Source organism: Callionymus lyra, chromosome 8 (assembly GCF_982586985.1).
Source record: "Callionymus lyra chromosome 8, fCalLyr1.hap1.1, whole genome shotgun sequence".
In the NCBI taxonomy this organism is placed as follows: Eukaryota; Metazoa; Chordata; class Actinopteri; order Syngnathiformes; family Callionymidae; genus Callionymus; species Callionymus lyra.
The window spans coordinates 9,307,860-9,331,886 of record NC_141825.1 but is presented as its reverse complement, the minus strand read 5'-3'; the positions used below and the strand labels follow the sequence as shown (position 1 = coordinate 9,331,886).

At 39.1% G+C, this 24,027-nt stretch overlaps 5 protein-coding genes and 1 non-coding gene across 7 annotated transcripts; 4 read left to right on the top strand and 2 right to left on the bottom strand.

Annotated features, from left to right (window-relative positions):
• The first annotated feature begins 125 nt into the window (after window positions 1–125).
• Window positions 126–5,482, top strand: kti12 (KTI12 chromatin associated homolog). Its single transcript, XM_087797633.1, has 9 exons — window positions 126–310; window positions 497–548; window positions 623–675; window positions 1,830–1,885; window positions 1,958–2,037; window positions 2,614–2,773; window positions 2,846–2,908; window positions 4,011–4,068; window positions 4,374–5,482. Exons 1-9 carry the CDS (start codon window positions 160–162, stop codon window positions 4,526–4,528), a joined length of 828 nt encoding a protein of 275 aa, XP_087653759.1. The 5' UTR covers window positions 126–159; the 3' UTR covers window positions 4,529–5,482.
• A 999-nt stretch (window positions 5,483–6,481) lies between these two features.
• ch25hl1.1 (cholesterol 25-hydroxylase like 1, tandem duplicate 1) lies at window positions 6,482–7,893 on the bottom strand. Its single transcript, XM_087797626.1, has one exon. It carries the CDS (start codon window positions 7,577–7,579, stop codon window positions 6,749–6,751), a length of 831 nt encoding a protein of 276 aa, XP_087653752.1. The 5' UTR covers window positions 7,580–7,893; the 3' UTR covers window positions 6,482–6,748.
• A 104-nt stretch (window positions 7,894–7,997) lies between these two features.
• LOC148073587 (uncharacterized) lies at window positions 7,998–14,173 on the bottom strand. Of its 2 annotated transcripts, XM_087797612.1 has the most exons (12): window positions 13,735–14,173; window positions 11,998–12,573; window positions 11,877–11,936; window positions 11,754–11,806; window positions 10,695–10,839; window positions 10,291–10,625; window positions 9,998–10,226; window positions 9,811–9,925; window positions 9,628–9,745; window positions 9,453–9,564; window positions 9,279–9,391; window positions 7,998–8,438 (listed from the first exon to the last, which is right to left on the bottom strand). In XM_087797612.1, exons 2-12 carry the CDS (start codon window positions 12,559–12,561, stop codon window positions 8,372–8,374), a joined length of 1,911 nt encoding a protein of 636 aa, XP_087653738.1. In that variant the 5' UTR covers window positions 12,562–12,573; window positions 13,735–14,173; the 3' UTR covers window positions 7,998–8,371. The 2 variants fall into 2 exon arrangements, with proteins under 2 accessions (XP_087653738.1, XP_087653739.1); XM_087797613.1 differs by lacking the exon at window positions 13,735–14,173 and having other exon boundaries at window positions 11,998–12,778.
• A 250-nt stretch (window positions 14,174–14,423) lies between these two features.
• On the top strand, window positions 14,424–15,442 carry ch25hl1.2 (cholesterol 25-hydroxylase like 1, tandem duplicate 2). The gene has a single exon (XM_087797757.1). The coding sequence runs from the start codon at window positions 14,612–14,614 to the stop codon at window positions 15,440–15,442; it is 831 nt and encodes a 276-aa protein (XP_087653883.1). The 5' UTR covers window positions 14,424–14,611.
• A 1,412-nt stretch (window positions 15,443–16,854) lies between these two features.
• On the top strand, window positions 16,855–21,993 carry tspan3a (tetraspanin 3a). Its single transcript, XM_087797628.1, has 7 exons — window positions 16,855–17,020; window positions 18,623–18,814; window positions 18,894–18,968; window positions 19,995–20,096; window positions 20,166–20,318; window positions 20,393–20,476; window positions 21,288–21,993. The coding sequence occupies exons 1-7, from the start codon at window positions 16,958–16,960 to the stop codon at window positions 21,375–21,377; spliced, it is 759 nt and encodes a 252-aa protein (XP_087653754.1). The 5' UTR covers window positions 16,855–16,957; the 3' UTR covers window positions 21,378–21,993.
• A 1,695-nt stretch (window positions 21,994–23,688) lies between these two features.
• On the top strand, window positions 23,689–23,760 carry trnah-gug (transfer RNA histidin (anticodon GUG)). Its single transcript has one exon. It is a non-coding gene; the product is annotated as a tRNA-His (tRNA).
• The last annotated feature ends 267 nt before the right edge of the window (window positions 23,761–24,027 follow it).

Here is a 24,027-nt window from a genome sequence, read left to right as displayed (position 1 = left end):
AACTATAGTAAAAGCAAATAAAATGATAAATTAAAAGTGTTTTTCTTTTCACAATTTAGTGACTCCTACTGGTCAGACGCAGGAGTACATGTGTATCAATCACATCCGGGTGAAGGGTCAAGCATGCTGGCAGGAGGTGTTTGGTAAATATAGTGAGTTATGCCGCTGGTTTTAATGTGCGGTTTCCCGTGCAGCGGAAAAACAAAAAGGGCAAACGAACTGAGGGAGTATTTTGAGCAAAACTCTGGCCGAAAAGTCTACATAGTCGGGGATGAGTCGCTCGGTGTTGACAAAAACGCAGTTTACGCAGGTAAGAAATGCTAAATAATGCTAAATGTTAGCTTGTCAATGGTTTAGTAACTATATTGGTTAGTAACTAAAGTCTATATAGTTTGTAAACGCATCTAAAACATCATTATCTCAGGCTAAGGTATGACTTGGTTGTTGTTGTTGTTATTTTGTTTTGTGTATTAATTCTACATTTGTATTATTTCAGATTCTCAGGAAGAGAAACGAGTTCGAGCAGCTTTGAAAGCTGAAGCTGAGAGGTGAGAGTCAAACGTTCTACTCCCTGATCCTGTCTAAACTTATAATCATTATTTTTTATCTTTTCGCTATTCAGAAAGTTGAACAAGGAAGACATTGTCATTTTGGATTCGTTTAATTACATAAAAGGTAATGTAAAAGTTTCTAATCTGCATTGACACACGAATGTTTCACCCATTCCCCCGAAACAAAAGATAAAGAGGAAAATAAACGACAAGTTGAGTGACTGGTCCACCTGTGTCGATGTATTTTGCCACTTGTGCTAATAGAAAGAACTAAATTTGACAGATATGTAGAATCAAGGTGTCATCACTTCTCTATACAGCCAAAGAAATCAGTCGCATCCTTTATATCAGCTGTGTTTTATCATTTCATGGTCCAGCTTTTTTCCTTTAAAGTTATTTTTCTACAGCAGGCGTGTCCAAAGTTGGCCTTAATTAATATAGATGGATACTTTATTGTTCACCCAGAGGAGATATTCTTCAATTGATTATTCCTTATTTGTGGCCCTTGAGAATATATAATTCCACCCACTGCCTCCGTTGTCAGACATCAACAAGAGAGCGTATTTTACATTCTCACACAATTAAAAAAAATCGAAACAAAAAGCAGTTTTAAATGTCACATAAGGTTTCATACTAAAAGATCTTGAGTTTAATGAAAACACAACAAGGTAAAGCTGCTAAGTGTAAACTTCTTCCATTTTGTGTTGAACTGGATGAAGATATCGACGATTTGTACTTTTTAACATCCTTTTTTTGAACTGAACTGAATGATATAACTTTTGGTATATAATGGCACTTTTTGGCCCCTCGCTTGTTTTTACATCATATGTGGACACAGCTGTTGTGCAGGCAAACCAAATCTTAAAACATGTATTAGTAAAACCACTGATGTAGACGTTGGTTTCAATTGTTTTTACATCTTTTTAAAATTGTATTTTCTAGTCGTCCTTATAGAAAATAAAACCTCTGCAATAAATATCTTCTCATCTTGTTTTATGAGTTTTGAAGCTCTTGTGGACCACATAACCAAGATTAAGTGGGCCATAGTTGACCCCGGATTGACCTGTAGTATGAGCAGAGGCTATTAGGCCAAGTGGGACAGTTTTGCATTCCCGAGTTTCCCTAAATTCAGGGTATTACTCAATAAGCTATTAAGCTCCTTACTTGTATAAACAATGTCCAGGCTCTTGTGCATTTGCTGGGTCACTTTTTTGCGTGTAAAAAAAATAAAATATAAATACAAATGCATGTTTTTAACATTTTACTGTCCATCCTCAGGTTACCGCTATGAGCTCTTCTGTGTTATCAAACATCTGCAGACTCCTCACTGTGTGGTAAGAGTGTTTCTATGTACGTGTAAGTTGACATTTGTATTCTTTTTCACTTTTTTTTCTCTTGTTTCTCAGGTTTACTGCTTGACATCCGGTGACGAGAGCTCAAAGTGGAACAGCAGCAGAGACACTTCGGAACAGTTTACTCAGGAAATGTGAGTGAAAGAAAACTTTAAATGTAAATGTAAAAATGTGCAGGATTCCTACTGTCTGTGTTACATTGGCAGTGGTTGAGACTAAGTAAGACTGTATTGGGGAAGGGTTCAGGTTAAAAGTAAGACTGGTATTTATATTGCTAATTCTTCTGTTGTAATTATTGCTTATGTGTTAAGTATTGTTTGTATATGTAGTGCATAAAATGACAGTAAAAACCCTTGAATATTTATACTAAAACATCTCAACCATTACTGAAATTATACTTTAGGTTTTCACTGGCAGCCAGTGAAGAGTTTTAAGGATCGGAGAAATGTGAGTTCTTCTACTAGAGCTGGTCAGAATTTTGTATTAATTTCAGGCGAGACAGATCCTTCTTGTTTAGACAACAAAATAAAATGTTACAATAGTCAAGAAGACACAAACTCATGGATTATAAATTCCAGATCGTGTTGTGACAACATTTTCCTAAGTTTAGTGATTTTTCTCAGTTGAAGGAAACGGTTTCTGGTCAGTTTTCTGCAGTGTTGAACTAGAATAAGTGTTATTTACATACACACCTGACATTTCTTTTGCAGTTTTGACGCGTTAGTTCTCCGGTTTGAAGCTCCGGACTCCAGAAACCGCTGGGACAGTCCTCTCTTCAGCATCCTGCAGGATGACACGCCTCCCTTCGACGCCATCTCTGACGCACTTTTTAAAAGAAAGGCGCCGCCCCCGAATCAATCGACACAAACCGTGAGAGAAAAAACGTTGTAACGAAAACGTAATTATCATAAAAACATCAATTTGATTCTCTCTCTTCCACAGCAAACGTTGTCTTCGGCAAACTTCCTGTACGAGCTGGACAAAATGACGCAGGACGTTTTAACGGTACGTCACGTTATTGACCTTCTTATGTGACGCTCATTATTTAAAGAGCGTTTACCTATGAAATTAGTGAAGCAGTAGTGTTTTCTTGTGTCAGGGAGCACTTAATAACAAAGCAAATCTAGTAAACAGCCTGAGATAATGATGTGTTTTTCTAAACTGCTGGGCTAGTCGTTTAGAGGTAATCTGATTGGAGGATTGGATCAAATCTAAACGGTTGTTTAGAAAGAAAATGTAGATTTGGAGATTGGATTGTATCATGTAATCCTAGTTAAAATCTGGATCAAACCTTCAGTCTGTGTTTCAAAACCTTTCAGTAGGATCTGGATATCTTTGATCCAAAAAACATGATTATCTTGAGCCCAAGAGTAGTAAAATGTAATAATTGGTCAAATAATTAATTTGTATTATTTAATGTTTAGACTTGTATCTATACTTCATTTGTTCCGTCATAGTAGATGAAGGAGATGTACCGATTAAGCCTTTTACTAAAGTAAATATGAAATAAAATGGATTTGAATAGCAAAAAAAAATTATTGGCTCAATATAATATATTATTACTACTTTTATTACTATATATTGATTTTTAAAAACAGAGATGACATTTCTATCCATACACATTCTTTATTTGTTAACTATTGGATATTCAGCGATTCTTTATAAATATATAAATATATACATATATATATATATATATATTTAAATAGCTTTTATTTATATATTTAATTTTCAGATCTTTTAAAAATGTTGTGGCTCAGATAATGATTGTAGAATAAATAATAAATATAAGATGTTGTTTATTTTAATCCAGATTACATTTTAAATTGTTAACCCTAGATTATAGATAGATTATAGATAGACGATGGCCATGGAAAATGTATAAGATTAACTGATATTGAACAAATAATAATCACAACCAAATGCGTCTTGATGATGAAAATATTTCTCTGAATTTCACGTTTTAAAAATTCTTCACTTCCCTTTTCTGTTGAGTCATTCTGTCCTCGTGGACACACAACATTCCTGTGGACTGGATCAGTCGACTGAACATATTGCTTATAGAAGTCAATGAATCCTTTCCTGATCATAGTTTGACTTGTTTCAGGCTATTTTTAATGCGCAGAAGACGAGCGTTCCTGGGGATCTTGTCACCGTCCCTGGAGCTACAGAGAAGATATCCTTCCTGTTGTGTTCAGGTCCACTTCCTGTTGGTGAGTTAATCATGACTGGTCCCTGAAATGACAATTGTCTCGATCTTAATGGTTTAAACATGAAATGACAACTGACTCCAACAGATTTACAAACATTTTTGAGTTAATGTTTATAACCATTATTGTGCTTAATGCCTCGACTGTCACGTGACACCATGAGTTTTGATCTTGAAGCTTTAATTGGCTTATTTTAATATCTACGGTGAAAAAAATTCCTAAAAACCAAATTTTCGAACGTGATTTGAATTGTCTTTAACCTGCGCCAAACATCGAGCTGACGAGGAACATCAACATGGCGGAGCTGCGGAAGTTACGGCGCCAGTTCATCAGCTACACCAAGCTGAACCCCACAGAGAACACGGGACAGATCGCCAACATGTTTGTGCAATATTTAAACAAGAGTCTGGACTGAACTCTGGCATTTCCTTCATATTAAAAATAGTTTTCTTACAAGTGTATGTTCTGTTGCGCTTGACCTCCACAGCTACAAATGTTCAATTATTTCCCATCACGGGTCGGATCATTTTCCTTATCACGTCTCACTTCCCTTTCCTGCCATCGCCATCTCTTCCTCTCCACATCTGGTCTCCCCAACTGTCTCCACATGTCCCTGTGATCGTTTCATGTTAAAACCATGTTGGCATCACGACAAGGAATCCCTCGTGACTGAGCTGAGCTCTGCTGCTTGTCAACACTTCCACATGAAAAGGAAAATCCGTAAACACATCGAGCCTGACTCGGCAGTTCCACATGGAGGGAAATCTCTAATCCCGACTTGTTCTGGGTTTGACCTGCGCTCCCTACTTAACTTCCTGTAGACAAAGCTGATTATATTAGGAAATGTGTGTAATGAGCCTGAGGATATGAGAGAAAAGGGAGCGCAGACCCCTGCCAAACAGCTTGTTTTGTTACATAATGTGTGTGTTTTCCAAAATATTATTCTTTTTTTTTTTGGGACAGAAAACTGAACAATTATTAACTTAAGCGGAATTTAACTTATAATACTCGATATTGTCTCAACTCTAGGTATAACTTTCATTTTCATTAACCTTCTTTTCATTTTTCCTGTTATAATAATTTCAAAGAATGTGATCTTTTTATACAATCTTTAATTAAAAATGTTTGGGGAGGAAAAAGTCACAGGTAAAAAACAAGGCAAGTATTGAAAGTAAGCATAATATGGGAAGGGAAGAGATTCAAAATACTAAAATTAGTTGGTAACGACATGGCGTAAAAATATGTACAACATTGTATTGTTGGCAAGATGATGATGATCCGTTTTATATTCATAGTTTTTACTTCATGAAGAAGAGCGACTGCTCTGGTGGAGAAATTTGGGGACAAACTTTACTGTGATGGAGACGAAAAATAGTTATTATAGGGAGGGGGCGTGGCCAGGCAGGCTTTTAAAGGTGGTAGAAGTTCTTCAAAGTGTTGTGAGCATAAATTAATTCAGAATTCTCAAGTACATAAGTTGGTAGGTGGTGCAAATTAGATAATCATTTTAAATGTGCAGTTTCAAATGATTATTGATAATTCATGTTCACAGTACTGTATGTTTCACAGGTGACTAAAATGTTGTACTTTCATAACGGTGTGTAAAAGATATCTGGGGCCTCATGTACTAAGAGGTTTGTAGATCTTCTACTAAATATGAAATTCAGAAAACAAGAATTTAGGAACTTTTCCTTCGTCCGCTGAGTCCGTGATTTTTCTCTCCGCGATCAGAACAAACAAATGAAAACATGAATGTAAACTGGTTTAACCGTTTGTATTCGTTCATTTAAACATTTCTGACATGGACCACATACTTAAATTTAAAGCTGTGTAAATGTTTACATTTTATATACACAGTTAAGCGAATAATTTATTTACAGACGATCAGGGGCTTATTTGAAACGTCTCAAAATGAGTTTAACAAGAATAAAAGTGTAAATCACTAACTTAAAGTGCTAAATATTGATGACGAAGATGATCTGATCATCTGAGTTTTCATATAAATGTGTGACAGCAAGCTTCACTTTTCAAGCATCAGGCGTGAATCATTTTCTTTGTTTTATTATAAAAACAAGCTCATAATTCCCTTTTTTTTCTGAATAGCGTAAAATAGCAGATTAAAATATTCATTATAAAATGATCGATGTTGTCTTTATAAATACAGATCATCAATTTGGTGAATGAGAACATATTAATAAGTTTATTAAGTTAACTACTGTGTGTTCATTTATGATCAATATTGATCTTTACTGTAACTGTAACAGCTGATCCGGGCGTACTGACAGACCGTGCGGGAACTATGAACATCGTACCTCTCTTTTCGGTGTCGATACATAAGGACTTTGGAAAGGTTGCTAAGCATGTTTTTTGTGCGTAAAACCTCTTAGTAAATGAGGCCCCTGGACTTATGGAGTAATAATTGGACTTTATATATATGGTAGTGGAGCATGACCTTGGATTTCATGGTTTGATCTCAAAAGTGTTATTACTGAGCTGAGGAAGAAGATTCTTTCAAAGTGTTTTCTGAAAATATTTATTAGAAGATTCAGGTCAAAGTACAAAAAAAGCAAAGGAGACTAAACATTTTTAAATGTACAAGCTATTAAAGAGCAAATATTCTAGCAAGTATATACTTTTAAGGTAGTCTCGTCTTAAGTGTGACGGCAGTGCCAAAGATTCGGTCCCAGTGGCTGAAGAAAGGGGCGAAGTTGCTGCTTGGCTTCTGGTGGTGCATGTCGTGGGCAGGCGCTCCCCCGAGAAGACCGAACGGCACCAGGTGGTTGAGAGTCCACGGCAGGTCGTACCCGATGTGGTCCTCCACCGACATCCAGATGCTGAAGACGGTCACGCACATGGTGGTGAGCGGGTGACACCCGAGCAGGATGGGGTCCTGGCTGCTCCAGAACCCGACCGTCATCAGCTCGGGGATGCTGAGCTGCTCGGTGGACCAGGAGAAAGGAGCCATGCATTCGTGGTGGACGGCGTGAACCCACCGGTACAGCTTGTGGTTCTTGTGGTGGATGAAGTGCCAGATGAAGTACTGAGTGTCGAAGAGCAGCAGCACGGCCAGACCGTCCACGAAGACCTCGGACACGGTCGGAGCCTCCGGGGGCATCGTGGGCGTCGGCAGGACGAAGGTGGTGAGGAACACGGCGGGCAGAACGAAGAAAACGTGGTTGTAAACGGAGACCAGGAAGCTCTGAAGCATCATCCTCACGGTCGGCTTCCGGTCCGGCTGGATTTTGTACTTGTGGGCCGCAGACAGTTTGTCACCGAGGAGGTCCAGGACGGCAAAAGGTGCACTGAAGGTGACGAAGCTGGAGAAGGCCAGCACCACCGGGAAGACTGGAGAGGAGATGGAAGGCAGGTGGTGAAGCAGCAGGTGGTCCCAGAGCGGCTGCAGCAGACGCCCTGAAGAAGAAGAAGCCCCGCTGGGCTGTAGATCCAGATCGGTAATGTTCTGCATTCTGTGTGCCTCCGTCCTGGAGGGGAAAGTCCTGCCTCTTATATAGTGTAGGAGAAGAAAAGAAGCTTTTCTCTCCGTCAGAGTTTCCGCAGCTCAATGTGGAACTAAGTTTTGTGAGAAGATTAAATGTTCACATGTTTCCAGACATGTTCAGCAGGAGGTCTTTAGCGAAATCATTTTGCAGACTGGCATTTTTACATGGTCTTATTAACATGCACGTTTTTTCCTGCGAGGACGGGAGTGTCACCAATCTTAGTGCTTTTAAATCCTCCAGAGCTTGCAACAGCAAATAAGTTTCTAAACTGTAAAACATCTTAAATGACACAGCAATCTTTTTCCGTTCATTCATTCATTTTTATTCATTCATTCACTTTACTGCTTAATCCAGAACCATTCACACACACACTCATACCTACGGACAATTTCCCCAAGTTCTCCATCGACCTCTGTATGTTTTTGGACTGTGGGAGGAAACCGGAGTGCCCGGAGTAAAACACACGCAACAATGGGGAGATCATACTCTTCACAGAAAAGTCACGTTTTCTCCCTCCGAACATGGAAGTGAACCGGCAACTTTCTTGTTGTGAGGCCATCGCGCGACACCGCAAACAGTTTGACAAATCAAAACGATTATTCTTGATGGAGTTGGTTTATTATGAAGGTGGTCATAATCTTATGGTGGAAGTTTTCACTGGTTTATGTAACTTAATTGCATGTGAATTCAAACGATCTGTGTGTTTACAAAAGAAAAAAGTCAAACCTGCTGAGACAATTTATTCAGTTCATCAGTTTTTACTTCTTTTCACTGGCTTTTCTCGACACCGTCTTGTTTGTGTTGGCGTATTTTTGACGATCATTTCTGAAAAAAATGAAAAGAAAACAGTCAAATACGAAGCTTGCGATTGAAAACTATTTAAAACATTGAAGTTGGTTTTTCATAGTCATGGATCCAAATTTAGGTTAATTTATATATAGGCTTAAATACAGTAATAATACATTACGGCTGTACACTATTAATTGTAATTTCGCTGGCAGTGGACAGTGTCAAGACAAATCGACATTGAATGTTAATCGAATCCTGATACTGGTTAAAATGTTTATATTTTGAATTATGTGGCAATTCAGTTGAAAGATTATTATTATTATTTAAGGAAAAATGTTTTTAGTCTTTATAGTTTGTCAACCTTCAAGTCCGTGAAGAAGTTTAAGGATCGGAGGAATGTGAGTTCTTCTACTAGAGCAGGAAAAGCGCTCTGCAAATATTACTAACTTACTTTCATAATGGTGTAAAAAAGAGAGTTATGGAGTAATAATTGGACTTTTTTTTATCATCGTCATTTTTTTTTTTCTCTAACTAACAAATTCTGACTTTACAACATTTTATGGTAAAAAAAAATGATATAAATAAAAGTAAAAATAAAAAATAAATAAAAATAATAAAAATATGAATACAAATAAAAGTAAAGAGAAAGATAATAATAATAAAAGTACAAATTAAAGTAAAAATAAAATAATAAATAATAATTAAAGTAAAAAAAAGAATAATACAAATAACAGTAAAAAAAGAAATAATAATAATGATAATTAAAAAAACAGACAACATATTTTTGTAGACAATGAGTTTTCTATTCTTTAAGCTTATTTGAAAAAGTACCATAAAATAAAATCCATGACAAGTTGAGAAGAGACGAAAACGTACTTGTTCATTTTCACTTTGTTCCGGCAGCCCAGGCCTCCCTCCCAGTGGCTGGTGCGAGCGCCTCTGGTCATCATGCTGCCACAGCTCACACACGGTTTACCGTTTCCATAAGGCTGCAACAGATAATCGGTTAGAATTAAGACCGACTGGTGTTTCCGACGTCGGCGGCCGCACCTGCTCTTTGGCACAGTATCCACAGATCATCCTGGTGGCCAGCTCCATCGGGTGGTCCTGGTTCTCATCGTGACACACGTCGCAGGGGTAAGCCCGACCGCAGCAGGGGAACCTGAAGACACACATTTTATTTAAAAAAAACAAAACATTTTAATGATGTTTCCCGTGAGTGAACCTCAGCCAGCGATGACTCTGTTTGTAATGTTTGCAGGTTCCTTTTTCCGGCAGCGGCTTCCCTTTCTGCACCGCCGGGTCCCTGATGGATTTGTAGCCGACCGACGACGAGCTGGCACCTGACGCACGACAAAGATCGTTCCTTCAGCATCCTGGTCTTTCGCGAACTTCCCGAACTTCTCACCGGTTCTGTTGGGTCGTGGCGGGATAAACTGGAATCTCGTGCTCTCGGCGAAGAAGCTGACTTTATCGTGGCAACTCTCACAGTGGACTTCTTTGGTCTGACCGTAGGAAATGTTCTAAAACAAAAGTTTAAATAAAATGTTTTCAATGTTGGCTTCACTTTACAGAAAAGCATCATGGGTACTTGCCTTCACAGGGACCTCATTGGAGCAGCTGAGGCAGCCGAAGTTCATGTCGCAATCCTGCAGGACCAGATCCACGGGCGCAGCGTTGTGGAGGTCCAGGTACCCCATGACGTCGCAGTAGTGGTGCAGCATGCAGGGTCTGAAGGCGGCGCCGATGCTGGCGCTGCACTTCTCGCACTGGGCCGTGCAGCCGGTTCTTCCCGACAGCGTCAGGTCGGCGGTGATTTTACACCTGCGGAGCGACGGCTCAGGTGAGGCTCCTGGAAATAATACTTGGGGGGGGAGTTTGAATTTACCGGTTACACTGAAGACAGACGGTGATCTGCCGGGTCACCACGGTGGCCGTGTTCTCGCCCAGCCTCAGACCCAGCAGCTTCACCTCCGTTCCTCGTCGGATGTTGCTGATCTTGATGTTCTCCACCAGTCCAGAGACTTCCTGGTCTGCGTCCACTCCTTCATGCTGCTCCATCCTTTCATCCTCCACCTTTCTGTCGTTCTCCTTCTCTTCTCCCTCTCCCTCTTCCTCTTCATCTTCCTCTTTGTTCCCACAATCCTCGCTCACAGCCGCCTGCAGCTCCTGATACGTGATGAACTGCAATCCAGCTTTCTCCAAATCGATGTCTTTCTTCAGCTGCAGCAGCCACAACAGAACATGGTGAGACACTCTTTTAAAAGAAGGCTTCGTTTTTTTTTCTCCTACCTTCCTCGCACCCTCGGTGAACAGCTTCTCCATGCTGCGGTCGAGCCAGCGCAGGAAAGGTCTGAAGATCAACTCCACTTTGCCCATCAGCTGATTGGTTGCATGTTTGGCCTGAAGCCACTCCAGAGACGCTTGTTGCACGTGTCTGAGCAGACGGAAGAACACGTGTGAGGACATCCCATAACTATCCAACACCTCACATTGACTTAAGTGTCGCATGCATCCACGCTAGATTATTACACGTCTTTAAGTCAATTTAAAAACTATTTAAATCCTCTCGAGTCCTGAGCGTAGCTCTAGGTATGAATTTTATAATACATTTTTAGAATTAATATTATTATAATTTGAATAATTATGAGAGTGAGATGCCTTTTTTTATAACCAAGTAGGAAGATAAAAACCTGAAAATGAAACCCTAAGAACCTGTATCTTGTTTTGTAAACAAATGTACACGCAGAAAATTAGACGAAACGACTTTTTTTTTTTGTTAAACTGTTCCGACACTAGGGGGAGCCCGCGTACATACACGTCTTTCTTTTTCCAAGACCTGGAAAATAATGTTTCAACCTTTTTATTTAGAGGCTGCCATTTGTGTTTAGCATGACATTAGTTCAATGTGGAGTCAATATAGTTGCAAAAAAGAAACCTTTTATGGTGCTGGAAGGAAAAAATGTAAAATGATCCTCCACAGGAAAACTCGACCACTTATGATTCAGTGTATTATAAAGTACAGAGCCCTGGACATGTAAAGCAATTATTTAATTTGTGGCAAGAGCATCTTTATTCAATGTAGCGTTATATCTATAAAATAGATATTAATAATGCCATAACTATGAATAAAAAGAAAAGGAAAGGTACGTATTGTTGACGCATTGTTTTTAGTCTCCTTTTTTTCACGGCAGGTCTGTGCTTTAAAAGGGATGATATGGGTTGCAGTGGCTGTTAAAAACAATCTTGGAATGCATTTTGCATCAAAGGTTATGTCGCAGGTCCAAAAGTCGTTTAACCAGACTAAACTAGAAAGGGAAAAAAGGAAGAAAGAAAAATCTCCAGTTTTACCTTCCCATCATTAGTGGTAGATCCTGGTCCAGAGGGACATCTAGTGTGAAAATCTGCAGAAGAAAACTTCAATTTAAAGGCTACACTAGATGAACCTGAAGAGCAGATGGTAATAGTTTTCACCTCTCGGGGGTACTCGTCCGGAAAGCTCACCATGATGTCGATTTCTTTCAAATCAAATGGCTAAAGAAACCAAGAGATGTCCAGATTATTTTAAGAAATATTGACAGAGAGGCGGACTTACCCAGTCCGGATCCGTGGGCTCCACTCTCACTCTGTAGTACGTAAGTTTGCCGTCGGCGCGCTCTTGGATGATCAGCCGGTCTTTGGTGAAACGCTTCTTCAGCTGAGTGATCTCCGTGTCCCGCAGCCGCTTGGCCGTTTCCTCCGTCAACTCGCTCAGCTTGACCTCCTGAGAGGCCGCTGGCCGCGGAACCGGCGCGTTCCTCTGGACCGGTGGTTTTCTCTGGGAAGTGGTTTGATGAGAAACGGGCTCTCCCAGTAAAAACATGTCGGGCGGATGCCAGAAGCGACACCGATCTTCCATCGTGCAATGCCCCGACATAAAGTACCGACACGGGCGGCGGTTAGCGGTGGTGCCGGTGCGATCCGACCGTTCTGTTGGTGCCGGGGTGACCTCACACTGGTAGTCTCTGCTGCTAGCTTCCCTCTCAGGCCCACTGGACTCTCTCACGTGGACAAATTTGCACCTCTTGCCAAAATTGCAGTGTCTTCCTTGAGAGAAGAAGCGACAGAGCTGCTGTGTTTGAGCCGCCTGCATCGGGTCAGCTTCTTCCTGTTCCTCCATTCTGTCAATCACCTGCCAAAACAAAGAAGGCTCAATGTAAGAATTTTGAATCCATTTAACGACAGAAAATGTCAAAATGTGTCAAAATTAACTGAGAAAAATCTCTAAACTTAGGAAAAGGTTATCACAGCCTGATCTGGAGCTTATAATCCATGCGTTTGTGTCTTCTTCTCTGGACTATTGTAACAGTTTGTTTTCATGTCTAAACAAGAAGGAACTGTCTCGCCCGCTCTTGTAGAAGAACTCACATTTCACTGATCCTTAAATCTCTTCACTGGCTGCCAGTTTCTTTCAGGATCAACTTTAAAATTCTGGTTCTTACTTTCAGATCTATTCATGGTCAGACTCCTCCTTACATCAGTGATCTGATCCAGCCTTACACCCCAGCTCGGGCTCTGAGGTCTGTGGATCAGAATCTACTGATGGTTCCTGAACACGCTTCCGGACCAGAGGAGAGAAATCCTTCCAGGCTGTTGCTCCTAAGCTTTGGAACGATCTCCCTCTGTGTTTGATGATCTACTGACTCCTTCAAGAAACATCTTAAAACGTTTATTATTACGTTATTTGTGCTTTTCCTTGATTCTCTGAGACTCCTGTGTTTGTCTCGTTGTGTCTTTACCTTTTAAAGTATATATTTTATTGAGTAATTCACTAGTCTTGTTAAAATCACAATATTTATGGAATGTGATCAGTTGTTTATTAAAGATTACAGTTAGTAAATAAACAATCAGGACAGTAAATCCTGCAATATTGGGAAGATGACTTAAAGAACTCAAAGAGTGACCTTTGTCAAATATAAACATCTTTTAATCATTGTCCACATTCATCAAAGTTAATCATCGACAAAAAGAAAGTGAGAATCGTGATTTAACATTGAACTTCAATGACTAACGACGATATTTAATATACCTCTGGTGAAGAAAAAAAGATTATTATTATTTATTTCTAAGTAAGAAGATGTTTAAGCTCAACAGGTTCAACTGAAATAAGAAGCAGCTTCGTTTAGCCTTTAGCATAGCTGTACACACTGGTGTCCACGAGAGGGAAATGATTCAAAGATTCAGTTGAAATGTATCAATGACATTAACATCCAACATTTAGTTCTATACACGTTAAACGAAGCGTGAATTTGTATTATTGACAGAGGAGGACAAAAGTTGTTGTGCAGCTCACCTGACAGCGTTGACTTGCTCGTCACTGCGCAGAATCGCAGCTGCAAGCGCCCTGCGTCATCACGTCATGTGACGTCATGCGCCAACTACACATTCGGGTCGAAATAAATATAAGCGATAATAAAATTGGGTGATATTTTCCATTATTATTATTATTTTTAAACAAGAAAATTTAAGTTTGTTTTGGTGCAATGTTCTATTCTGGCTTTAGTTATGTTTGAAATAGTACGGACCTACTTATCACTTTACAAATTGTTGACTAAAATATTTGAGACAAGAAAATATAAATTGTAATTAACTCAAATTACAAAAATATATGAATTTTAATTCTTATCAAAGAGAGACAAGATTTGCAAATCAAATTCACCAATTAACTCGATATAGTTAAGTCATTTTATATATTTCTTTGGAATTGTTTTGGTTTGTTTGTCTCATTCTTTTGATTTAATTTCAGATTACCTACACTTCTTCATAGTTTTTTATTTTCTAGTAAATTTTATATTTGTCCATTTTCTAAAATAGTCTTTCATTCAAAAGTATAAATATATATAATTGTTTTTATTAAATATTTATATATACTGTATATATATTTGAAACTATTTGAAACATAGTACAAATACTGAATAAAAACAATTATAAACAGTATATTAATACTTTTGAATGAAAGTAAACTATTTTAGAAAAAATATATATATACACTGTATATATGTACCAAGTTACCTTTGTTGAGAAAGTTTCCAGTTGCTTCATGAATGAATAATTTTGCTGCACTTGACACCATCCTGTGAGCTACAGCAACCTCTCAGTTCAGATCTTGGCCAGAGCGCTTGTGTTTGCTTTAAACTTTTTAGACCTGAGTTTTTAGTTTTTTCCCCAACATGAATCTAACCAGTTTAGATCTGTGGACCAGATACATGGAGAACCGTTACTTCCTCCAGCCAGTGTGGGACACACTCAGGCTCCACTACAGAGATTATTTGAGATCTCCCCTCTTCCCAGTGGTTCTGACCGTGTCGTCCTACTTCATCTTCTGCCTTCCTTTCCTGGTGTGCGACTTGATGGGCGAGCGCTGGTCACGGGTGCAGCGGTTCAAGATCCAACCCAGTCGCCGACCCTCCGCCTCCTCCCTGCTGCACTGTGCAGGCGTCACGCTGCACAACCATGTGTTTCTGGTGCTGCCTGCGTCCGTGGCCCAGTGGGTGTGGAGACCTCCCGTGGACCTGCCCGAGCAGGCTCCCTCTCTGCCGGAGCTGGTCGCCGGCGTCATCGCCAACCTCCTGCTGTTCGACTTCCAATATTTCATCTGGCATCTGCTCCATCACAAGATCCGCTGGCTGTACGTCACCTTCCACGCCATCCATCATAAATACTCGGCTCCTTTCGCGTTGGCCACTCAGTGTCTCGGCGGCTGGGAGCTGGTGACCGTTGGGTTCTGGACCACCTTGAACCCTGTGATCCTGAGGAGCCACCTGCTGACCACGTGGACCTTCATGGTGGTGCACGTGTACGTGTCCGTCGAGGATCACTGCGGTTACGACCTCCCCTGGTCGACCTCTCGGCTGATACCGTTCGGAATCTACGGAGGACCCAGCAAACACGACGTGCACCATCAGAAGCCCAACACCAACTTTGCACCACATTTTAGCCACTGGGACAAGATATTTGGAACTCATGCTGACTTTAGCTTCGTTGGGAAAGAAAAGGGTTGAAAAACAGTCTCTTGTTCTGTCGTTAGTAATGAAAGAAAATAAATTAGAATTTAAATCTGCATCTGTGTACTTTGGTTCGTGAATAACCTCTGAGCCACACAGAAGCTCGGGGTACATAAATAATGCCTCACGACGAGTCCGGTTTCCTTAATTTGATAGCATTGCTGGCCTGTAGACTCAGTTGAGATGACCTGCTTAAATAATGAATCCCCTGAACCATATATTATGCCCCAGAATCTCTAGAAGCTGTAACATTCATTAAAATATACATCCTTTTATTTCATCTCTTTCACAACTCAAATAAAATCCTGAAACTTTAACCACTGTGACGTTACATCTCTAGAAATGCCAATTAAGATGCCATGAGTTAGTGGCATATGCAGAGATAATATTTAAGATGCCATGAACCACTCGCACATCCAGAGATGCCATTTAAGATTCCATGAATTAGTGGCATATGGAGAGATAATATTTAAGATGCTATGAATCCGTGGGACATCCAGAGATGCCATGTAAGATGCCACGAATTAGTGGCACATCCAGAAATGTCATTTAAGATTCCATGAATTAGTGGCACATGCAGAGATGCCATTTAAGATGCCATGAATCACTGGCATCTCCAGAAATGCCATTTAAGATGCCTTGAATTAGTGGCATATTAAGAGATGCCATTTAAGATGCCATGAATTAGTGGCACATGCAGCGATGCCATTTAAGATGCCATGAATCACTGGCATCTCCAGAAATGCCATTTAAGATGCCTTGAATTAGTGGCATATTAAGAGATGCCATTTAAGATGCCATGAATTAGTGGCACATGCAGCGATGCCATTTAAGATGCCATGAATCACTGGCATCTCCAGAAATGCCATGAATTAGTGGCATACGCAGATACAATATTTAAGATGCCATGAATCGTGGCACATCCAGAAATGCCATTTAAGATGCCATGAATCGGTGGAGTTGTTATTCCTTTTAGCACGGAGAATAATAATAAATAATATTAATAGTAAATAATTTATACATTTATTTGAGTTTAGTTGAACAAAAAGTCTGTAGTTAATGATAAAGTAGGGAAAAGGTTATGAAACGAGTGACTCAAAAAAATGAGTCAATTCCTGTCCTGTATCCTAAATTTAAAGCAGAACACTGCGAAGTTCCCGCTTATGACGAAGTCGGGTTTAGATCTGACATTTGACACGAATTGTGAAATCCTGGGACGGGCTCCTGGAAGGGAAAATAAGTTAAATAAATATAAAAAAAAACATGGTAACTAGATTTCACCTCATATCTAACTTGTGAAAGAAAAACAACATCAATTCATTAACTTATTTTGTTATGTCTTAATAGATCTGTTGGATTATTGTTTTATTCTAAGCGGACCCTTGGTTGTTGTGTTGTTTAAGGGGGAGGAGTTTCAGAGCGGACGCGCAGCGACACACAGGCTGGGGCATGAACGACTAGGAACTTTCAGACTTTTCCTTCTCTACAGAGCAACACAACCCGAGCGCAGAGATGGGACAATGTGGCATTACGTTGTCGAAGACCATCTTGGTTTTCCTCAACATGATTTTCTGGGTGAGTTTCGATGGTTCTTGCTGGTGTTTGTGGTGCGTCATAGCGCCATGTTGGCAGAGTTAGCTTGAGTGCTAACAGCTGAGTCGACCTTTTGTTTGGTCAGGGAGGTTTGAGTTTCTGTGATAAAATATATTCCTTTTAGTTTGTCATGTTGGTGAACATACTGTCGTAAAGATTACTTTAAATCTCTATATGATTAAACACGTAGTTAAACTTGTTTTTCCACCAACCCTGAGGTGTTAATGCTGTATAAATACATTTCTTACAAAAAAGTAAATATATCCCTTGTACGTTAGTTAACTGTTCAATACATTATATTTGCACCTGGTGATATATATTTTGTGTGGATACATCAATAAAACTTACTCCATACATAGGTTTTATGGGCAATATAGCTTTTCTAAACAATAAAAAAAACAACAGGTAAATAGTCAATGTTATGATCTGCTATCTCGTTATGACTTTCATGGAGGATTAATAGGTTAGGTTAGGTAGAACTTTATTGTTTATTCATACGTTTATTTAAGAATTCTTCTTCTTATTTGAGTGACTATTTACATTTATACTTATCTAACTAGATAGTTATGTCCATGACTGTTTATTTTGTTAGCAGCTGATGTGACTTTAAGTATAACACACAAGTTGAAGAAAAGCATTAGACATTAGAAATTAAGTTAAAATGAGATTTGAGATTTATTACTAAGAAATGAGACTTGTGTCTCGAAATGTTTATCTAAAAAAAATAATTTGCAAAGAAAATGCTTCAAATAAAGTATCAAAATCGATTATTTTAATGACCTTATTTTGGCACATTTCAGAATCAGAAAATATCAAATATAAATATTGCCTCTTTTTTTTGTCCGTATTAGTCAGAAATCTACGCAGGAATAATTATCAATATCAGCATTTAATAATAAATAAACCTTAAAATAAAGCTATACTTAAAAGTAACAACTATTACGGGCATTCAATCCCTGTAAAATAGAAGTTTCAATATTTATTTATATTTAATGGGAAACAACGATGATTGTTGGTTACAATTATCGGTCTTATTTGAAACATTCATTGTTAATAGATCAAATAAATGGTTGTGTACCGTTTGGATCTCTGTGTTATCTTGACCTTTTAAGCTTATATATTATTGTTTTCATTGTTTAAGCGCTTTGTTTGTGACCCTGGTGTGGAAAAGCTGCTCTACAAATATTACTTACTTAATATTAAGAAATTAAAATAACATAATGGCTCTTAATAATATTGGCTTGATTGATGTGGTGTGTTTTGTAACCGCCTTGATTAATTAAAAGTTACGTGGCACCGGCGCCGGATTGATTGAATCAGTTAAATGATCCATTAATTTGAAGGTCAAGCTGATGACATTATTTGCGATCGGACGATTCTTCCCTTCGTTTCCTGCTCACAAATTTATGTGCATAATGTTGATGTGACAGTATAGGTTAATCATGTTTGTTTGTCATTTTATGAAGGTGAAGAGGCTGCAGTCTACCTGAGAAAAGGATATTAGTGTCTCATTAATGAACAATAATACATGAAACCTCTACTGGGGCTCAAATAAATTGTTAATGTGTTGTGTTTTTTTTCCAGGCGGCGGCCGGCATCCTCTGCTATATCGGAGCCTACGTCTTCATCACCTATGATAATTATGATTACTTCGTCGAGGACGTGTACACCATCATCCCAGCCATGGCCATCATCGGCGTCGGCCTTCTCCTCTTCGTGGTCGGCGTCATCGGCTGCTGCGCCACCGTGCGAGAGAGTTACAGTGGACTCACTACGGTCAGTTAAGAGGGCGAGCGACATCGGGTCGAACGGTGTTTTTTTTCCCCCTCCCTAACTCTGGAAATTCAATCTACAGTTTGTCGTCATCCTCTCCGTGGTCTTTGTGACTGAGGTGGCTGTTGTAATATCTGGATACATTTACAGAGCGAAGGTAAGGAGGTTTCATGTTTGACCTTTTTTTTTTTTAACTTTGTCTCGTGTGTGAAAAACAGAAAGTTGCAAATCACAAAATATTTGTTGTGTATCATATCATCTTGTTTGTTTTTTTTCAGTCATATCTCTACGTATTTAAAGACTCTATTTTCAATTTCAAAAGGGTGGTTTTATCGAATTATCACCCAAAATCCTTGACTGCAAGACTCTTATAGGGTGTTCAACAGGGATGCACATGTACTCGTTGGTTTTCAAATAATGAAAGGAGTAATAAACTATAGTTTTTATCTTGCTTTTTAATAGATGGATGGATCTTTCTCATTTTCCTGCTAGCATAGATCCACCCAAACAATAGATGCAAATGTGTTTTTTAAATCCATTTCATTCTGCTCCTAATGTCTCCTGCATACTTAACTTTCTAGTTAAGTGCAGATGTGAACTTTTAAAAAAGTCGGCAACATCCAAAACCAAATCTACTTTTCATGCTGGTATTTCCCATGTTTGGTCTCTACCAACTTTTGTTGTTCTACTGAGACAGAATAGACAAAGATGGTTTAAAGCGTCCTACCTGCTTAAGTGAACACGTCATATTATTAAATGCTCAGCCCGACCCGTATAAACGACTTCAACACAAGTGGCTTACCTCTAATCCAGACACGTTTTCAAACAAATACTGACTTAACCTGCTACTCTCGCTTCCTCCGGAGCCTCCTCACACAGTCAATATTGCATCATTTGTGGTTTTGTTTTCATATTAATAGGAGGAATTACTATTGCTTATTCATTGGAGACAGAGCAAAAGTGAGGTTCTGGGACTACATAAGGCCCTTTGATGTAGGAATGTTTATGACTACACTTATGACTATTTTATTTTGTACTGTATTTAATTAATTTATTTCTAGTCTAGAAATAGCTTTTGTTTTCATGTCATCGGTCCTACTGAGGATATTTAAAACGACCTGCAATTAAATCATCTCATCTTGGTGATGAAAGTTTCATGTCTTCTGTTCTCCACCGATGCCAGGTTGAAGAGGTCGTCAATAAGTCGATCAAGAATGTGTACAACCAGTACGACGGCAAGAACAGCAACGCCCAGAGCCGTGCTATCGATTACATTCAGATGCAGGTAAGAGAAGCGCCAACGGAGGAGATCCAATGTCCGAATGTTCCACTGTAACGCTGTTGTCGTTTCCAGCTGAGCTGCTGTGGGATCCACAACTACTCCGACTGGCAGGACACCAAGTGGTTCCGCGAGTCCCAGACCAACAGTGTGCCAGTGAGCTGTTGCAAACGAACCGTGTTGAGCTGCGACGGCTCCCTCGCTCGCCCACAAGACCTGAACCAAGAGGTGAAACGCACTCTTCAGAATCGTGCGAGCCACAAAGTTCTAACCGTGAACCTGTGACCTTCCATTGGTTGCAGGGTTGTGAAGCGCTGGTCGTGACGAAGATGAAGGAGATAATGATGTATGTCATCTGTGCCGCCCTGACGTTCGCTGCTTTCCAGGTAATCCCTCCTCCATCACGTCACCTACTGTTGAACTTGTTTCTTTTCTTGGAGAGTTGAGTTGATTTATTAGTGCTTGACACAGACTTTCCATGAAAAACAAATGTACAGTGACCTTGATTGCAAAAAGATTTTGGCCCCTTGTGCGAATGAGTTTCACAACCTTGACTCAAGCTCTTTTTAAATGTTTATTTTAGCAAATCTCACTTCAGTTAGTCTCTGGAAAATTTTAACAGGAGTCAGAAGGATCTGTCTCGCCTGCAGTTGATTCAAAACTGTGCAGCGAGAATTCTGACCCGCTCTAGTAGAAGAACTCACATTTCTCAGATCTTTAAATCTTTTCACTTTTTTTCCTTTTTAAACATGCTTTAAAGAGATAGTTCACCCAAAATTCAAACTCATTTTCTACTCGCCCTCATGTCGACTAAGGGTTGAGATTAGTTACAGAGAAATCTGTTCCTTTTAAGTGTTATAGACAACCAAATTAGTTAAACGATTCAGTAAGGTTCTACCTAGACAAAAGTGCTCAGGTTCATCTTCCTCCAAAAAGACACACTTAAAAACATCCATATGCCTCCATACTGCTTGTCTTTAAATGTCCATCTTGTATTGAAGCCTCGACGAGAAGACTTGTTCTGGAAAAAATTAAATAAGTCTATATTTTACGCTAGTTTAAAGCAGACTTTTAATGAACATTAGCACTATAAACCAGGAATAATCTGGGTAAATATCAAGAGCGCTTCCAGAGCGCATCGTCTTCTGTCTACATTGGAACCGAGGTCAACTCTGCCGTTATATTTTTTTTTTACAGATGATGGGAATGCTGTGTGTGTTTGTGGTGCTGTGCAAGAGCAGAACGCCGCCATATAAGCGCCTCGCAGTGGAAGGAACCTGCGCTTGAAGAAGAAGAAGAAAACCTGCATTCAACAATACTCATTTAGGCAATAAGAATCATTTTATTAAGAGCTTGGATAAAATTAACCTGTGCTTTCTGAACCTTTATTTAAAACTGATGGGTCAACTACATGTTACTGTTTCCATACTCGAGGAGGTAAAAGGCATTATTGAATCCAATGACGTTTATTTTAAGCAGACCTTTTAAAGTAAAATTTTGAGGTCAGAGGTGGTCAGGGTCCTGTCTTTGTTTTTGCACTACAGCCTTTTAACTGATGGCTATTCAAATCTGTATTTAACATAATGTTTTACCTATATAACTCATACAGTCACTCCTACAGGTCGTCTTTTTGTTCTGCCTGTTTTGTTTTTTTTCCATTGAAAGCTGACGCCGTAGCTGACGTTTGTTTTTGTCGTGTGAACCTGAACCTGCCCTCTGGGCTGATAAAGTCTTCACCCTGGTATATTGTTTTGAAGCCACTATGCAGGGCGTGATTAAGCAGAATTCTCCGTTAAATGTTTTTTTTTGTTTTTCCATTGGTTGAATGTAGTTTTAGGAAGATGCTGGAATGTTGCAAATAGGGATTTCTCATGTGATGTAAATAAAGAGTTTAAGATTTAAAGTGTTGTGTGTTACATTTTAAATATTTGACTCGCAGTACTCGTGTATTTTACAGCTAAATTCTGTGTTTAAAGAAACATGAACTCAAAAAAGTCTTCTTTGCAGACTGAGTTTGAAATGATGCTATTAATCAGAGGAAGTAGCTCTTGGATCAACGCTTCTACAGACATCATTATTATAAATAATAAACAGAATCAGAAAACTTAATTGTCATCGTTCAACACGTTGAGCAACAAGATTAAAAAAGGTAAAGTGTACATTAAGTGCAGGAGAGAAGTTACAGAAGAACACAGACGGTTCCACCACCACGTCCTGAATCCAGAGGCAGGTGGACTGCGGTGGTCCAATGTCGGACAGCTTGTTCACAAGTCTATGGGGGAGGATGGTGTTCAAGGCTGAGCTAAAGTCTATAAAGATCATCCTTGCTTAGCTCCCCTGGTTCTCTGGGTGGTCATTTTATATTTCATTTGGAGAACGAATGTGAAAACCCAACTCTCCTGACTCACTCATGTTTCAAATGTTGAAGTCTTCCTCTCCAAGATGCAGTAAGTCCCTCATCATGACCATGTTTGGAAGTTATTACTTTATAAAGTTTCTCCCCCCGTCTGAAATCTTGAGAGGTTACGAGAGAAAAGTTCATTATGGTGTAAAAATGGGAATCAATCCTCCTGCAGCCAGCTGTGATTACGCCCTGCTTTGTTTACACAACGAGGTCTCTTAGAGGTGGATACTTCCGGGATTGATAAAACGCAGTGACAAACCTTGATGCTTGACCAAGGACCAAAAGAGTTTTCAGTGGGCGGGGCTCAACATTTTCTAGTAAACATTTCAATAAAAAGAGAGTTTTGTACTAACAGACACATACTGATGAGTACAATAGAGTCCAACATCTATTTAAGACACACTTAAATCCAGTGGCAGGCCGTGCATTTCACACATAGGCCTTCAGTGGTGCATGTTTGAATGAATCCACCTCTAAATAACTACCTTAAGGTTCTTTATACACCACAGAGATCTGAACTGTTATAGGTCAATAAGACGATCATCATCAAATGAACACAACATCAGTGCATGTTATTAAAATATCACTCCCACTAGTGTTTTTCATGGCTACGACACACGCTCTGCAAAATCCTTCGGCTGCCGTTGATTTCAATCGGCAAGGGCCATCTCTGAAACGACTGAAGGCCTCAAATATGATTGGATGAAAGCTCTCAAATGAACGTACAATCCTGGCAGCGGCAAGAGGAAAAAAATGAAATAAAGAGAAAAGACTATGAGAAATAATTTAATACATATTTATGAAAAATAAACAATAATATTTTTTTTATTAAAAAATTAAATGTATTTTCTGATTATGTTTAGGGCAGCAGAGAAGGCCTTGCTGGCCTTGCTAAGCCACTTCTTAAATTAAAACAGTAGTTGACCTTCAAGAGCGCCTTTTCAAATATCTGCATTAAAAACAAATATGTTACTGTTGTGCCGTAAATCTGTTCGGTTAAGTTTCAGATTTATTTACCACGGAAGAACTAACGGACTCTTCAGCTGCTGCAGAGAAACTCGATGACAAAACTCAAAGATTCTCTACATATCGAGTTGCCTCATTTATTTTTAAATAAACGATTCATGATCCACTTGTGACCTATTGCTGTTGACAAGCGTGAGTCTCTCGATCACGATCAGTTCACACTGGCTCGCCGTGATCGTATAGTGGTTAGTACTCTGCGTTGTGGCCGCAGCAACCCCGGTTCGAATCCGGGTCACGGCAGTGTTTTTTCTATAGTTTGTAATGCAACTCAATGTAAATAATACTCACTTATACTCATTCAAAAAAACTCATATTTGTTATAAAAAAAAAGAAAAAGTTGTCAAACCTTAATTAAATCATTTATTGATCATTGAATAATTAAATATATTTTCTCTTTTTACTCTAAAAATTCTCTTGTGTATTGGCAACACATCAAAATCTCTGTCTAGATCTTTTTATCCTATTTAATTGTAATTATTCCATTTCAGAATAATCTTTATTTCCAAT

Excerpts from the sequence above, each read along its gene's own strand:
- ch25hl1.2 (XM_087797757.1), top strand. The coding sequence starts at position 14,612 with ATGAATCTAACCAGTTTAGATCTGTGGACCAGATACATGGAGAACCGT.
- ch25hl1.1 (XM_087797626.1), bottom strand. The coding sequence starts at position 7,579 with ATGCAGAACATTACCGATCTGGATCTACAGCCCAGCGGGGCTTCTTCT.
- LOC148073587 (XM_087797612.1), bottom strand. The coding sequence starts at position 12,561 with ATGGAGGAACAGGAAGAAGCTGACCCGATGCAGGCGGCTCAAACACAG. Across the intron at positions 10,840-11,753 it reads CTACCACTAATGATGGGAAG|ACACGTGCAACAAGCGTCTC; the intron begins GTAAAACTGGAG and ends CCGTCTGCTCAG. Across the intron at positions 9,746-9,810 it reads GCCACGACCCAACAGAACCG|GTGCCAGCTCGTCGTCGGTC; the intron begins GTGAGAAGTTCG and ends GTCGTGCGTCAG.
- tspan3a (XM_087797628.1), top strand. The coding sequence starts at position 16,958 with ATGGGACAATGTGGCATTACGTTGTCGAAGACCATCTTGGTTTTCCTC. Across the intron at positions 18,815-18,893 it reads GTTACAGTGGACTCACTACG|TTTGTCGTCATCCTCTCCGT; the intron begins GTCAGTTAAGAG and ends TTCAATCTACAG. Across the intron at positions 18,969-19,994 it reads GATACATTTACAGAGCGAAG|GTTGAAGAGGTCGTCAATAA; the intron begins GTAAGGAGGTTT and ends CACCGATGCCAG.
- kti12 (XM_087797633.1), top strand. The coding sequence starts at position 160 with ATGCCGCTGGTTTTAATGTGCGGTTTCCCGTGCAGCGGAAAAACAAAA. Across the intron at positions 2,909-4,010 it reads TGACGCAGGACGTTTTAACG|GCTATTTTTAATGCGCAGAA; the intron begins GTACGTCACGTT and ends GACTTGTTTCAG. Across the intron at positions 4,069-4,373 it reads TCTTGTCACCGTCCCTGGAG|CTGCGCCAAACATCGAGCTG; the intron begins CTACAGAGAAGA and ends ATTGTCTTTAAC.